Source organism: Amphiprion ocellaris, chromosome 18 (genome assembly GCF_022539595.1).
Source record: "Amphiprion ocellaris isolate individual 3 ecotype Okinawa chromosome 18, ASM2253959v1, whole genome shotgun sequence".
Taxonomy (NCBI): Eukaryota; Metazoa; Chordata; class Actinopteri; family Pomacentridae; genus Amphiprion; species Amphiprion ocellaris.
In genome coordinates, this window is record NC_072783.1 from 5,092,140 (window position 1) to 5,108,960 (window position 16,821).

The 16,821-nt window shown below is 39.1% G+C and overlaps 1 protein-coding gene across 3 annotated transcripts in view; it reads right to left on the bottom strand.

Annotated features, from left to right (window-relative positions):
* Positions 1–16,821, bottom strand: part of etv4 (ETS variant transcription factor 4) — a 56,353-nt gene that overhangs the window by 15,255 nt on the left and 24,277 nt on the right. For 2 of the 3 annotated variants that reach the window (XM_023267926.3, XM_023267909.3), the window contains 3 exons: positions 6,992–7,121; positions 3,631–3,813; positions 3,150–3,556 (listed from right to left, as the gene is read on the bottom strand). In XM_023267926.3, the coding sequence (XP_023123694.1) occupies positions 3,150–3,556; positions 3,631–3,813; positions 6,992–7,121 (720 nt within the window). Of the gene's footprint in view, positions 1–3,149; positions 3,557–3,630; positions 3,814–6,991; positions 7,122–7,224; positions 7,354–16,821 lie in introns of those variants that run through there. The other variant, XM_035947004.2, reaches the window with a different exon arrangement.

A 16,821-nucleotide genomic window follows, 5' to 3' on the forward strand; every position in this document is an offset into this window, starting at 1 on the left:
TACATTCAGCATGGTGAAATATCCTCCTAAAGTTGTTGTGCAAGGTAGTATAAAGTAAAATATCTGTAGTATGTACCACCATGTTTTTCTAGCATCAGTAACAACTGTGGGCACTTAGAATAATGTTGGACACCTTTACATTTTTTGTAGAGTAAAAAAAATGATTGCAGAAAATACATTTTGGAGTTTTCTGTACTTGAGGCATTGGTTGTTCTGTTTCCATAAAGGTATAGGACTTTATACTTTAGTAAAAAATGAGCCCACAGACAGTAAAAATGCAACAGGAGCAAAGAAACGGGTTGGGGTTGAGAGGGTTAAATGGTAGCAGATTGTGGTTTCCCATTGTACGGATGTTGTTAGAAGATACATTCAGCATGGTGAAACATCTTTTTACAGCTGACGTAGAGAGTAGAGAGGGGGTTAACTCATAAATTCCTTTTTGAGTTTTCTGTACTTGTAGTCCTGGTTGTTCTGTTTCTATAGAGGTGAAGGACTTTATATTTTAGTGAAAAATGAGCCCACAGAGAGTAAAAATGCGACAGGAGCAAAGAAACGGGTTGGGGTTGAGAGGGTTAAATGGTAGCAAATTGTGGTTTCCCATTGTACGGATGTTTGTAATTGGATTTTTAAGACTGCCAGGAATCATAACCCTTAAATAAATGTGTGTTTTTATTTGTCTCCTACTTATACTAGTGTTTCTACACTCTGCTCCTTTCGATGTCGACACCACACTGATAAACTGTGACCTTTTCCGTCGGATCAAACTCTTATCAGAGACACTTTTGAGGAAACTCCACCAAATTTCTAGTCGCAGTTACCCGCAGAAAAACATCCTTTGGTGCAGTTTATCTCAAGGTTGTTGCTGTAGTAACAGTGAGTTTCTTATTTACATTAGGTTTGTTCACTGCTGCAGCTTCTAGGACAAGTTTCTCTTTAAATTCAGAGCAGCTCACCGCTGGTAAGGCTTGTTGTTAAAGCTCCTGAGCTCTTACCCCACCCCAACCTCCACCATTTACCCTCCTACCTACCACCGCCTCCCTCTCCCAAAGCCCAGCCAGTGAGAGGTTCGAGTTACTGCGGCCACGCTCATTTTTCCATTATGAGTTCATCTGCCTGCAGAAAAAGGAAGCCGCTGGTGCAACCTGAAACCCCGGAGCACTCCACCAGGGACTCTAGTCTTTCCAGTGCCCTCCATTTTCTCAATGAAATTCCTCTGCCTCTCTCTCTCACTGAGGAGGGGTGAGGAAGGAGGGAGGAAGGAGGGAGGAGGGAGGAGTGTAGCTGCAGCAGAGAAAAAACATTTTTTCTAAAGTGTCAGAGAGTTGAAAGGAGGAGTTCTGGAGACTGAGCTGGGTAGGAGTCTGCATACAGTGGAGAAGTTTGTTTGCCTTTTGGACATTTTGTTCTAGGGTTAGCGACGCACACCGGGGAGGGTTTTCTGGGGTTTTTTTCTCTTTTTAAAAGGACATTTTGAGGCACTGCCAAATTATAGCTAAGGGATAAACTGACAGGATTTTAGCTTACAGACTAGTATTCACCACTTTTACATGTGAACATGAGGAGATGTCTCATGTTTTATTGCTTCTTTATTACAATCCGAAACAAAAAAACTACCATGAGGCTCATTTTTTTCTAACACTAAACCTTCAGTAACCTTGAGAGTTAATTAAATAGTCGATAAAGTGTCAATTCAGTCAATATTTTTTTCTATGTCCCTCTCAGATGTGCAGATTTCTTGCTTTTCTCTGATTTCTATCCCTCTTCTTTCATATCTTAGTTTTTCTAACACTACTGTGAAGATGGAACAAGTCATTTTAAGTGGATTTTCCTTAAGTCTGGGAAACTGTGAAGTCATTTATTTGATATTTAAACTGTCAGGAAAGCCTTTCCCGTTGTCCTACAGTGACTCGGGGTGCAAATAAATATGACAAACAAGACTGACAGAAAGTTAACTGCCGACAAATCACTTTCCAAGTCATTCATAAACCTGAAAGTGACACATATTCTCCATTTCTTGCTTTTTAGATGCATAAAGTTGTTGCCTTTCCTCTGGATTTTGGACGGTTTCATGGACCAAATGTGCAAATAATGATTATTTTCATTGCTGAGTGATCTGTTGATTGTTTGCTAGTTTATTTTTGTAGTTGTTTGGTCTATAAAATGTCAGAAAAAAATGATTAAAATGCAGATTAGGTCAAAATGACATCCCCAAATGTCTTGTTTTGTCTACACTCCTAAGATATTCAGTTTACCATCACAGAGGAGGAAACAAGCCAGAAACTATTCACATCTATGAAGCTTTTCTGTAATATCTCTGAGGACTATGGACTATTGATTGGACAGAACAAACATTTTAGGAAGACTTGATTGAAGATTAGATTTCTTTTTTTTTTTTGATTTTACGAAGTTTCAAAGATGAATCGCTGAACAAGAAAACTCCTGCAGTGCAACAGAACATTATCTTCAGGTCATTTTGTGATTATCTTCTTGAAGAATCCAATCCAGAAAATAGAGACCAATGTTGATCAAGTCCAAGAAGACAAATGTCGGGTTTTGTCTCCAACTTAGATATTTTCAGTTTGCTGTCACAGAAGACTAAAAAACGGAAAACATTCAAACTTACAAAGTGAGGATTATAAAATTTTGACTCCTTTTTTGACAGTTTTTCTCAGATTTTTGCACAAGCAGTAGGTTTTTGGAATACTGATTGGACATTATGAACAATTTTAGGAAGTGCTACCCCAGGCCTGAAAGGTTGTGATGAGATTTTTTTTTAAATTTCATAGATTTAAAGATAAATGGATTAATCAGAAGAACACTTGCCCTAGTTGTAGAGTAACTGATGTTGGATTATTTATTTATCCATCCATCCATCTATCCATCCATCCATCCATCCATCCATCCATCCATCCATCCATCAGTTTACTCTTGAAGAACAAAGAAACCAGAAAATATTCACATTTAAGAAGCTGATATTGGAGAATTTAAACTATTTCTCCCTCAAAATACTCCCCAAACTGACTTATTTGACAGCTGATAATTAATTTTTCATTGCAGCTCAAACTATGACACATTAATCCAACTAGGAGAGACACACAAAAGTCACCACTGGAGAATAACTGACATGAACACAGAGACGATTCACTCACCAGGTTCGTAGGTGTAGTCTGTGGGCTCCTGCTTCACCATCATGTGGGCTGGTGGGAACCGATGTGGGTGTGAGTGTGGATGTGGGTGAGGGTGAGGGTGAGGGTGGGGGTGAGGTCCCTGTCCTCCCCCGTGTCCTGGTCCGGCCATGTGAGCTGCCCGCTCATACAGCGGGTCCAAGTATTCTTGCTTAAAGCTTTGCTGCAGGTAGGGCATGCAGGGGTCGGAGTGTTGCCGATGGTAACCACCTCCACCGCCGCCTCCTCCACCTCCTCCTCCTCCTCCTCCTGGACCTCCACCTCCTCCTCCAGTGCTGCCGGCCGGGGCAGAAGGCATGCGCTGGAAGGTCTGCCCTGGTGGGGGGAACTGGGGGCACATGGGGTCTCCTGAAGCGCCCTGAAACCTGGAACTGAGAAACGAGACACCGTTCAGGATCACAGTGGATAAAAACGTGCGACTCAGCCTCCCGGATCCCTGCGTTACCTGGCGTTGATGGGGTAGCTGTTGCTGGGGAGCGGCTGGGAGGCGGCAGCAGGGTTCATGTAGCCGGCGTCGGGCCGTCCGGCCGAGGCGGGTTTTGGGGAGTAATGCTGCTGCATCGGGGACATGGGGGTCCCTGGGCAGGAGCTCTTCGCTCCTCCTGCAGCCCTTTTCTGCTCATAGGCACTGAAACAAACACACATGATTCATGAAAACAGTCAAATCGGACAGCAGTGGGAGCTTTATGTCAGTTAATTGTTGATTGTGATAATGGGATAACCAAGAAGAATTTTTTAAAATTTAATGTTATTGAATGTGTCTTTCTGTAGTTTTGTGCATAATAAGGTAATCCAACAGTGCAGGGGTGCAGGTTTAGAATAGAGGGGAGATTATTTTTCCTGACCAAAAGTTTAACTAAACTCTGACCCCAAATCATAACTCCTGACGTGTTCATAAACAAGAAAACACATGATTACCTGAAGTAAAACAACATCTTAACAATATTTGACTTTCTCTTTTCCTGGCTAAAGTCTCCATTTTAAAAATAACTTAATAAAGTTCCCATTTTTCCACCCAAACATGAGATCATTGGAAAGGCCAGGATGTCCTGAACACATCAGGATTTAATAGGGCAGCTCAAATGAGTCAAAAGATATAGAACATAAACAAATGTCCACTACAGAGGATGTAAATGAACGGGCTGGGTCTCAGGAAGATAATGATAGAGGGATACATCTGCAATATAATCACGGGTAAATGTTAATTAATTACTGCTTGGAAGCTGCTTTGGTCCTCCAGCTTTTGTCTTCTTTTTTGTATGTATTTGTTCAGTTATGGTTTTATGTTATTTGTAATTTCTTTATCTTTGATCTGCCAATGGGACTCCAGATGGAAAGTAGCCATAAACATAAACAATACGGCAAACAGTTTATGGGAGTTTTTCCTTCAGAGTTTTATTCGGCTGACGGCTGACCAGCGCTGGGTCATCGTTGTCGAGATAAAATCATCGTCTCGTTAATTCTGCCTTTGGTACCAGTGGATGTCAGTAAATGTGTGGGGAGACAATGAATCATCCTCCTGTGCCTCCTGAGAGTTGGGCCTCCACTTTAATGCAATGGAGGTAAATGGAATTGCAATTATCGGTGCTAAAAGCATTAAAAACATGATGTTGGTAGTTCCTCAGCAACGTGTCTTTCCAGGAACAACGTCCTGGTTAATCTGGATAACATTTTGAGTGGAACGGCTTCCTAATGAAGACATTCCCTCTGAAATATGTGTTCTGGATTATCCTGAGTAACCAGGAAGGTACTTCTGGAAAAAGGAGGCAGCAGTTTTCCATGGGATTTAATTCCCCTTTGTACCGAGGTGAGTTACAAAACCAAGCATGGCTGCATATCACCAAAGGTAAGTGGAAACTAAACATGTTTTATTAGCTTGTGAACACACTATTGCAGCACAATAACACACATGAAAACACATTTAACATGACAGTTTGTGAGAATATCAGCAGCATTTCCAAAAGTCTCCATTTTAGGGGCACCAAACCACCAAAACAGTGTTAATTTTGGGTGTAAACATGTCTGAAGTTAAGTGTTTTAAAGGTCCCACATGGTGATAATCCATTTTTATTGTGTTTTGCATGTCTCAAAAAGCTGTAAGAATATAAAGATGCCTTCTACCACCATTCACCTATCTTATTCAGTTGGTAAGTAGGAACTGAGGAACCAAAAGTCGTCCAGTTCAAACTTTGTATCATCCTGTTAGCTGCCCAAGTTCATTTCCTTTCTAGAGCTGCTTTTGCCAACTCTAAAAACGTCTCAGCCACGAAGAAAACTCACTAAATGTTCTGCTGTTGGCTGCAAGAGTGAACACAAGAGTCTTCATGCACTCCAAGCATGTAAAGAACTGAACACCCAGTGGATTACTTTTATTTTTTATGGTAATGTCTCCACAAGAAACGGCAATCCTTAATGTTTACACAATGTGTGGCCAATGTAGCTAAAGTTACAATTAGCTTTAGTCAGAGCTGTGTGAAAACTATCATGCTGGGGGAAACTCTAAACTTAAAAAAAAAAAAGTCAAATTTACCCAATTTATCAACCAGAAAATGCTGGATTTTCAACTTTCCGAGGATTTCTGAATGCGTGACATGCGTTTCTGTCCAAAAAATGAACCAAACTGGGTCTTAAAATCGTGGTATTTCCTTAAAATTATTTTATTCTATGTGTCTAATTTAAAAATTCACCAAAAATAGTTAGCACTAACAAAGTTGTGTAAAAAAAAAAAAAAAATAACTTTTTTGTTTCTCTGCACAACTACAAAGCCATGACTGGCTCAGCTGTGACCAACAATCACATGACAACAATTCTGAGAGTTTTCAGGTGAAAATCAAAAACTACTGGATCAAGAAAATAAATGCAGATGGTAGAAACTTTAAGATGGATTTTAAATCAATTAACGACTGTGTGGGTTATTGTGTTTTCCCAATTTTTGACTATATTGGACAAATTTCTTGTCATTTTCAACAAGTTTTATGTCAGCTTGGATCGTTTCTCGTCCTTTTGGATCATTTTTGTGTCTTTGGGATAATTTTCGAGTCATTTAGGACAAATTTCATGTCATTCTAGACTAAATTTCTGCAATTATGGATCACTTTAGACAATTTTTGAGTCATTTTGGACAATTTTCTTGTTGTTTTCAACAAGTTTAATGTCAGCTTAGATCTTTTCTTGTCATTTTGGATCATTTTTGTGTCTCTGTGATAATTTCCAAGTCATTTAGTACAAATTTCATGTCATTCTGGACAAATTTTCCAAAATTATGGATCATTTTCAAGTCATTCTGGACGGGTCAATATATAATTGTGGGACTTTTTGTATCATAGTTGACATTTTAGTGATATCCAGTCATTTTTTATTAATAAGTGATTGTTTCCATAATAAATAATTATGGAATTTGTAAAGACATGATCATAATGAACAGAAAAAAACATTCTTTTTTTTTTTTTACTTTTAATAAAATGTATGTAAGATATATTCCACGGACTTCAAAAGTCCCTCAATTATATATTGACCCATGCACTACATCAGGCCAGGATGATATTCAAGACTGTATTTTTAATTTTAACATTTGTGATCTTTTTGGAACTCCTTTTTTTTCCGTTGCTGCAGTTTAATCTCAATGAAATATGGAGATTTTAGGGACTTGACTATGAGTCCTCAACACCTGTACCTGATTGCTGACCACCACATCTTTCACATTCAGTTATCTCATTTCTTATTTCTCATTTCTTTGTGTCTCTACTGAACAGAGACGCAACACTGGATGTTTAAACCAGTGTGTGGATGTAGCATCACTGAGGTACCTGGCATAAAGGCACTGCTCTCCACTGGGGTAGCTGAAGCTCTGCTTGTGGCTACAGGACTGGCTGGGGTCGGATCCCGGGCTCTGAGGTTCCTTCTTGATGGTGACTGGAGGGCTGTGAAACGCCACCGCTGCAGGAGACAGCAAACAGAAAGCAGAGATGAAGGTTGGCACACAAACACACCATCAATTCTTTGTCTGTTCCTTTGTGATGCAGCCCTGCCCCGATACTACCGTCATTAAGGCAAATTCTTCCGTCGGCACAGGAATCTCTTTTACGTGCCAGCCAAAATGCTTAAGCGACTGTCAAGTGCAAAACAGCGGGCAGCAGACAGACACGTATAAACACACACTTCCACTAACACACACATGCTCACACACGACTGCATTCCTGCAGTCATTTGGAAGCCCAGAGTGTCCTCGCCCACTTTTCTTCACTATTCCAGACACAACAGCAGCCAAAACTTCCTCTAAGTCCAGCTTAAAGCTAAACAACTGATGAAAGTCGACGTCACACACAGATTCTAGCCTCGGCATTCTTTCCTACTGCCAACCAGATGTCAAGCTTGTGCAACCTTTGAGCAAAGTGATAAAAAATAAAGATAATGCTTGACAAAAAGGCTTTAAGACAGCGAGCTGTCCATCAAGCCGGACTGCCGGAGGGAACCTTTCGCCTCGACGGCCACAGAAACCACCCAAAGTGGAGCTTCAAACTGCGCCGAGGGCTCGTGTTTATTATGTGAGGGGAGGTTTTCACCCGGAGAACTGTACAGGATGTTTTTCTGGTCCCGACAGGGTAAACAGCAGCAGCTGTGCACTTCCAGCTGGGGAGGCATGTATTTATGTGTGTGCAGGAGTGTGTGTGTGTGTGTGTGTGTGTGTGTGTGTGTGTGTGTGTATGTATTAGCAATCTTAGCTAGTATTTGCAGAAAAGAGGGTGTGTGTTCAGTGGGTGGGGAGCCAACAGTCACACTGAAAGCTCACCAGGTAATTATATAGTGTCGTCCATTCACAAAACGGAAAGGAATAAAACGTCTGGCTGAAGAACAAGAAGCTGAGAATGACTCTTAAAAAAGTAAAGGAAAGTAGCGCGAACAAAAAGCAAGAAAAGATTAGAGCAGACCACAAACAACTTTAAGGAGTGGCCCTTAGGATTTTCCCTGAACTCTCAAAATTGGCTGCAAGAGCTCGTTAAAAATTCAATAAAGCGCCAAACATTTAAATGGTTTCATTAGGTGCTGGAACAATGAGTCAATCAGCAAAAATTTATCACGAAAAACATCATAAACTAGCAATTGATCGTGTAATTTATTTGCTAGAGATGCCAAAATGTTCACCTGTTGTTTTTTCTGCTTTATATTATTGCATCTTAGCCCTCTAAACAGAAAAAACTCTTTCTGGGTGTTTTTGGGTTTTTTTATTCCTCGCTGTAAAATAAAGTCCTGCTCCTTTATGGAAACAGTACAACTATTACTAAAGAAAATTAAAATATTCTCCTGTGTGCAGTATAACTCATTTATAATGCCAGAAATCATTTCTAAAACAGCAAAAGTTGAGTTTCTTTGATAATTTATTTTACAGAAAATGCAAAAACCTGGAACCCACACGTGCCTTTACGTTTTTAATTTATTTCCATCGTTGTTTCTGAGCCACTCAGTGGAAACACTGCCTACAGCTCAGCCAAAAAGTCACTGAATTTTTGTCATGTGACTGTCGCTCGCATCTGAATCATAAACGGCTTGGTTATTACATTAAGCAGCGCAAATTTATTTGTTTTTGACAGAAACTGGTGACTGCAAATGGTTTATTTTTGGCAAATGATCAAACAAGACAAGCTGGAACCGGACGTCACACGCAACCAGTTGAAGGACAGTCTTTCTGGCTCTATGGTGTAATTTTGGTTAAAAAAAAAAAGAAAAAAAATTGCCTTTCAAACCCATTGTTCAGAGGGTTGAAGTTGGACAGATGGCTTAAGATTAGGAGACTCAATGTTTAATTGGTTAATTTTGCAGCCCTACATTAATTTGTCTTATTTTAATGTGTATAAATACAGTTTTTTTGGTATTCAGAGTGAAAGTAGCACCAACTATGGAACCAGAGAGCTCACTTCCAACAAGTACGTCTGCTTTGTCAAGGCTGACATCGCTTCCTGCCGCTGTCTCAGATGTTTATTTCACTTTAACCTGTTTGCCTTTGAGAATGCAAAACCTATTAAATGATAAAGTGAGGCTGACAATCAAACGGCACTGCTCATCATCACGGCCTTCCTTCCTATTTTTGGTCTGCACTCACTCTCCCATGGCAGGCGGGCAGGTGAGGAAGTGTTGGCTTTAGCCGAGGATCAACAGGATTAGAGAGCATTTACCCAGATTTCCCAGACAGACGCGATGGGATTCCAGCCTCCTCTAAGTCTCCGGCAGCTCCAGCACACAGGGTGGCACATGACTGCCGCTCTAATAACACAAGTTTGTCTGTTGACATTCCCCCTCTTTTCTCCGCCATGGTCATGAACTGCAAACAATCCTCAGAGAGCGAGCACGAGTCCACTCGGAGCAGAGCCACTAATGCAGGGATATTGGCCTTGATGTGGCTCTGGGTTTATGAGGATGTTCCGTTTCAAACAGTCCGGCCTGGGAGCGGCGTCGGCTGTATTCGGTGGTATTTTTGGGTATAAATGTGGAGCTGTTTGTGTACAGGCTTTCTGGAATATTAATTAATCCAGTAAATGAGCACCAGGCAGCGTTTTTTGTGTTTGTGTATTGGCCTGTGATTGCGATTGCCGTCGCGTGCGTTTCCAATTAAATGGAGTCGTTGATGTTCTGGTAAACAAATGCTTGAACAATGAATACACAGATTTCTGTTAGGTTGGACTTTATTATAACAGTAATTTGATCTAAATACTAGACCCCCTCTGATTAAAATCAAGTTTTTTTGCCCTGTTAGCATTTCCATATGGTGTTTTATAAATTATATCAAGAGCAAAATAAGCAGTCACCCATATGGCCGAGCATTTCCACCTTGAAACACAGTTGCACAGACTTTTTCGATCACTATTCTTCTTCAGAATCAGTTACTGGTTCAAACATTGGTAGCTGATTCCAATATTAAAACTTTCCACCATGTAGCATTGAGTAGTTTTACGTGTTAGAGCAGAGCTGTAGGTGAGTTGGTGTGTCCGAGCTACAACAAACAGTAAAGAAAGCAAGAACTTCACAGATCAGCACATTCTAAATTTTAGGTAGCAGGATAACGTTCCCTATAAGCCTAGTTACGGACTTTAGTTCCAATAAAACACTTCTAAATACATCGGGTCCTTGATTTACGTCAGAGTTCCGTTCCTACATATTGATATGTCGATTTTTGCTGCAAGTCAGAACTCCGGAGAAAATGTAAACAAAGCCATGTGACAACATATTCATCCGCTCCGCTCGCCAACTACTTCCACGTAACCAGTTCCAACGTTATGACAAAACGCCGTAGGTTGAGGATGTCGTAAACCGAGGACCTCTTGTATGTAGCTTTGATTCTTAAATTTTTTTTTTTTCAGGGTTTGATCAACAACTGGATAGGTAGCACTCACAATGTTAATGTAATAATGTTTAGCTGGTGTAATGTTCACCTCAAATAGTCTACACCATCTTTGTTTAGTGCATTAGTATACCAACAATTGCAAATTGGGACTAAACCCAAAGTATAAATGAGAAATTGATGCACCAGAACTTGAGATATCATCTTATTTATACCTTGTGTTATTTCCTGTCAAATTTTGAAGCCTACGTTAGAAGACTAAGGGGTTTGTGTTCAAAACGTAGCTTTACTTGAGCCGAATATTTGGATCTCAAAATAAATATTCATACCACCGTAACGACCGAATATTTGGATATTTGGACATTTGGGTCCAGCCCTACAATAATGACCAGCCGCCGTCATCTCTAAAGCCAGAGCACTTGCCAAAAACTGAATCTGGGAACTAATCTAACATCCAGCTCCAAGAATAATCCTTAAAACAAACCCTGGTCTCCAACAACTATTACAAACTCTGACATATTACAGTAAATCTCACTGTCCAAATGATGTCAAATTTGCTGCTAGAGTTTATAAGGTGCTGGCAGTCTTGTAAACGGATCCGGGGAGAGTTATGTTCTTCAGGTTCTCATCTCTTCCTGCTTTTATTTGGGGCAATACGACCTCCTCTAACTGCTTTGTTAAACGTTACATCACCCTTTCACAGAAGATCCTCATATTTCAGTTTCTTTTCTGCACCAAAGACAGGAGGGAGGTGAGGTTTGTGAACTTAAGCGATCGGAGCGTGAAGAAACCTGAAAGGTGTTTAGAAGTGGAAAGACAGATACAGTACACAATAGCTGTTGCCTTGTAAAGCAGACAAATTTGAGATAATGCAGGAGTGTGCGTGCTGAAGTAGTACTCATGTGGACGTTCTCCATCGACACCTCCTAAAGCGATACGTTTGGAGTGAGGAAGAACCCTTTGACCTTATCTCCTCCTTCCTTATTTTGCGGTATTCTTTACTGCCTCCCCATTCTGAGCTATAGAGATGACCCCCAGCTAAAGGCAGGGTGGGGATGGACTTTTACATATGTAAATGTGGGCTCTTGGAAGGGGGAGGATGCAGGGTGAAAGGTGATGGTCATGGTTGAGTGCTTTAGGAAGTAGAGGGATCATTACATTGGAGATGGAGGGGGTTGGTTCTTATTCAACGGACACCCACCACAAACAAATCGCATGAGCAGGGATGACACTCCCCACCAACACCACACAAAACTCTTCTCCACACAATGGGCCCCTCAGCTGAGAATAAAAAACACAAAAAGCCCCGACAGGGAGACATTTTAAAGCAGCATTTTTACGAGTTTCTAGATGGTGGGAGACGAAATTATAGGATTAAACTATATCTGTCCAAACATTTTAATATCATGAGACGGGTTCTCGCAGACCCGGCTATGAACTCTTCCATCTTCTTTTGGACAGATTATTTCCTACCATTAAAGGCCGTAGCGTAGGGAAATCCAACCTGAAGACAGGAGCGCATCTGGAGTTTCTTACACTGGATGTTTATACGCAGCTCGGCCAAGTCTTAAGCCTCTGGAAGTCTGCAGCACACGACAGCCTCGCTCGCAATAACTCATTGGACATCAGCCCCAATGTCAAACAGGGTGACTGGATCTCGCTAAAGCGAAGAACATGCAAGCGTAACGTAAATATGCACTTAATGGGTCCAGTCGCACAAACGCTGATCCAAGTCAGACTCTTCTTCAGGGCCAATCTGGAGATCTGGATCTTATCTACGTGATATGTAACTGGACATGTGCAGTCTGAGGAGCACGTGGCCTCGGTTTGCTGTGCAGAAGCTGGAAATGTAGGCTACACCTGGTCCTCCCACTCCTGCCGATTGATCCTCTGGTGTGGATCAATAATAACAAGGATGCCAATTGTGCCACGATGGTTTAAACAGTGAAAAAGGATGCTATTGATTCACGCAGGCTACAAATGACATTATTTGCTTAGCTGAATACATAGCTCCATTGTGGTGGAGGCACAACAGGGAAAACAACTGTCAGCACACGCATTATAAGTTCAGTGTAACCTATACTTTAGTGTTTCACTCTCTAAAACTAAAGAAGGGTTCTTTTTTCTGAGATTCTAGCTTTGGTTTTGACAGGACAATATGTGTTCTTCTAGATGCACAATGATGTAAAAATAAAAAAGCTTAAATATCCAAGTGTTTTGGTCTGGCAGAGTGTTGGAATGACTGTTTTACCCCGACAGCACCGGAAGAGTGATGAAATTGAAAATAAAATGTTAGTTTAACACAAAATTCCACAACTCAGAAGCCACAACAGCAAAACTGGTGTTACTTTCATCTTTCTTTGTGATATTCCCTTCTTCAAATGAAAAAATAAACCTGAATTATCAAGATGTTGGTTGAACAAGACTGATACAACAAGATTTACATGATCAAAGTCAAGGTTCTGTAGTTTGGCTTGATTTGCAGCTCAGTTTTCCTCCTTAAGCATATTTTAGATTTATTTTTTGGTACAAATTCAAGTTCTTTTCTTTATTTTGTGCATAAATCAGCTAAATAGAACATAAAGAAAATTTTTGAACTGTGGCTAAGGAGTATCAAGGATAACAACACTGTACTGTCATGAATCTCACCAACACCAAACCTAAATTCCATTTAACCCAGGGTTTAGATTACATTGTCCACGGGCTCAATTCTGTCAGTTCAATTTTTACAATACAAAGCTACAAAGTGGTGTTTATGCAACTGCACTATAAAAAAATGTATCTGAGCTGTTTCAAATTCTGACTTGGTGATACCAGTTTACTTTTGTGGATTCCATCAACTTGAAATTGCAATTTTGCCCCTTTAAAACGGTATTTTAATGTGCAAAAATCAGCTTTACTGCTGCTTTAGCTTTAGAAGTCAACGGATATTTTCTTCAAGTAGGATTATAGTGTAAAGAAAAGGTAAATCTGATGACAAAATCATGTTTTATGTTCTATGCTTGGGCTAAACAAACATTTAAGTTGGAAAAACTGATATTCCAATTTCAATTAAAGTGTGGAAATTGTGTTTACTGGTCCTTTAGCATTAGGCATCTGACGTCATTGGGTCTATAGAAACTCAATCACCGTTTACCCTAACTGAAAACCAAAATTTTTTTATTTTTGAAATGGCTTTGTAATTGCAGAGTTTGGAGTCATGATTTTCATGTTTCTTCAATTGTTTGTGCTGCAACTCAAACACTGTTTTCTTCAAGTAGTTTTAGATTTAAAATACATAAGTTGGCAAAACTGAAAATTTCAAGTTGACTTTGCTTCAATGAAGTTGCAGCAAACAACGCAAACTATAAGATGGATGGATGGATGGATGGATACTTTACTAATCCCATAGGAAATTCAAATTACTTGTTTCTTGGATAAATTCTGTGAAATTGTGGGTAACCAATTGAAGTAATTCTTTTTTCAGTGTGAAATGTAGCATCACCGCTGTACTGTGTAAAAATAAGCGCCAAGAGGACGGCCTCGGTCATCAGAGAAGATCTCTAACTAGATCGTCTACAGTTACATCGTCTTCACAGGAATTCAAGGGATCAGATTACTAATTTTTGCACACAAAGCTTGAAAGGCACAGCTAACATATCTAGTCGGCATTATAAACCTCTATGCACAACAACGTGTGTCCAAACGTGTATTAACAGTGTTTCTGGTTGTAGCCCAGTGGAAAAAGTCAGAGCGAACTGGAGAGAGATTGAGGGGAGGGAAGGGAAGGGAAGCGAGGCGATACAATATGATCCAGACCGTTTCGACTGCAGAGGCTATCCAGTCATTCCAGTGGTGCGTGGAAACATGTGCTGGACATGTGTGTTGGCTTCTCAGGTCACTGCACAATCAGGAAGACAGAGCGAGACAAGCTGGCCGGCCGACACCGACAAACCCATCCTCATCTGTGAGAGCCAGCAGAGTGGCTTCAGTATCTGTCTGCTTGGGGAGTGTTGGATCCATTAGTGTCTGCTCTATCTGATTTACAGGTCGTCCTCTCTCATCTGATAATGGTTCAGGCTCCTTGAATATTTAAAGAATGGTTGTCAGATACCTGCCAAACAAGCCTAACGAGATTGATGGAAAGTACAATGGTACCAGCGAGACAGACGGCTAGCCCGGACAGCGCTGTGGTCGCCCTCGCTAAAGGGTTTCTGTTGGCTTCTCGGTTGAAGCCGTCTTCAGTGCATCATGTCGTGTTGGCCAACAGGATGCACGACTGAATGACGCTAATCATGGGAAAGGCAGCAGAGCAGTGGATTCTGCTAACATCATAGTTTCACTTCCCTTTCATTAACTGGAAATAGAATGCAGTGTTTGTTGAAAAAGGGGTGAGAATGTTCTCGTCATGACACTTTCTCAGAATCATTCCAGCGCTGTGGTCTCCAAACTTCTCAATAAACGTGATATCACCTTAGGAGAAAAAATGAATTTTCAGTTCATAACAATTTACCATAATTTTACAGACTTTAACATTTTGTAAAATTGCAGAAAACAAGTAAAAATTACAGAAAAAACATTAACTTACATGATAACCATTTTAAAAAGGCAAACTGTAAATAATGAAAAATAAAAATCTGTTTTTTTTAAATGACAGTTTATTCTTTTACAATTGATTGCAAAATATCTTACTGTATTTAAATGAGCAAAAAAGTATTATTTTATACATTCATTCTATTATTTAAACAACACTTCTGTGTATTAAGGATTAAAAGGTGGTAAATATTTTTTACTTTTATTTAAGACTTTTTATTTACATATTGACTGTAAAAAATCTTTTACAACAATTGATGGCAAAATATTGTACTGTATTCAGATGAGCAAAAATTATTATTTTATACATATATTCTATTATTCAAAAGAATTGTTTATGTAAAGGATTAAAATGGGTGTTTTTTACTTTTATTGAACAGATTATTTTTATGCTGAGTGCAAAAAAAAAATTAAATGGCCAAAACTGAACATAATGTTCACTGTATTATTACATAAAGTAATTTATTATTTTTTTACTGTATTTGAATCTTATTTTAAAATCTTATTTTACAAATATTTGCCACTATGTGAAAATATTTATAAGAATTATAAAATGGTAAATCTTTTTCAACGGTTAATTTACACATTTTCTCCGTTTTGTAATATTACAGAAAATATCAAGTAAAAATTACAGAAAAAGTATTTATTTACATGTTAACCATTAAAAAAAACTGTAAATAACAAAAATAATTTTTTAATAAATGGTAGTTTGAGCGCAAGTTATTTTGATGTATTTAAATGAGCGACAAAGTATTATTTGATACATATATTCTATTATTTAAAAGAATTATGTATATTCAGGATTTAAAGGGCAATTTAAAAAAATTTTCATTTTAGATTTTTTTAATGTTGACTGTAAAAAAATCTTTCACAAAAATTGATGGCAAAATATTTTATTGCATTTAAATGAGCAAAAAGTATTATTCTATACACAGTCTATTATTTAAAACAAAAATTATGTTCATTGAAGATTAAAAAGGGTACTTTTTAACTTTAATTGTAAAATGGTAAATCATTTTTTACTGTTATTCTACAGATTTTCCGTTTTGTTAAATTACAGATATTTTGAAAAATTACTGGAAAAAAGTACAAATTTACAGACCAAAACTATACATAGCATTCACACCAAAAAACTGCATTTTTCCAAAATAAAATGTTTTCTTTTTTCTTTTTACAACATGCAACTGACTGTAAAATTACACTAATTTACTATATTTAATGATATTTTACAGATATTTTCTGTTACTTTCAGATGTTTACATTTCCAGTATTCTTTGTCAATTTTGCTGCCAGATTTTTGGGATTTTTTTCATTAAATGTGTGCATAAATGCTCCATGCAAAGTTGTGATCGAGGAGAACACAGTTTACTGACGATATAATAATCACAGATTTGATATTTCCAGTTTCTTGGCCGTATCAAAGGATCACGGTTTAATCGGTAAATGTTCTGACATCTCATGTTTTCCCCATTGTCCACTTCACTTTGGATTGTGCAGCGTTGGCTCTTTATAAACGGCCATTGACCAGCCATAAATCTGGCCGCCCCGCTGCTGTTTAGTGGAGCCGATACAATACATTTCTGTCTCGGGACATGTGCAGCGAGAGGGACATCCCGTCACAAGCGAGGGGTGGATGTAATTAATCTGGCACAATATTGACTCTTCACTCTCGATCCCTCAGCCCCCGATATAGCTGTCCCCTCTTAATGTTTAATGCTGGGATCGATCCAG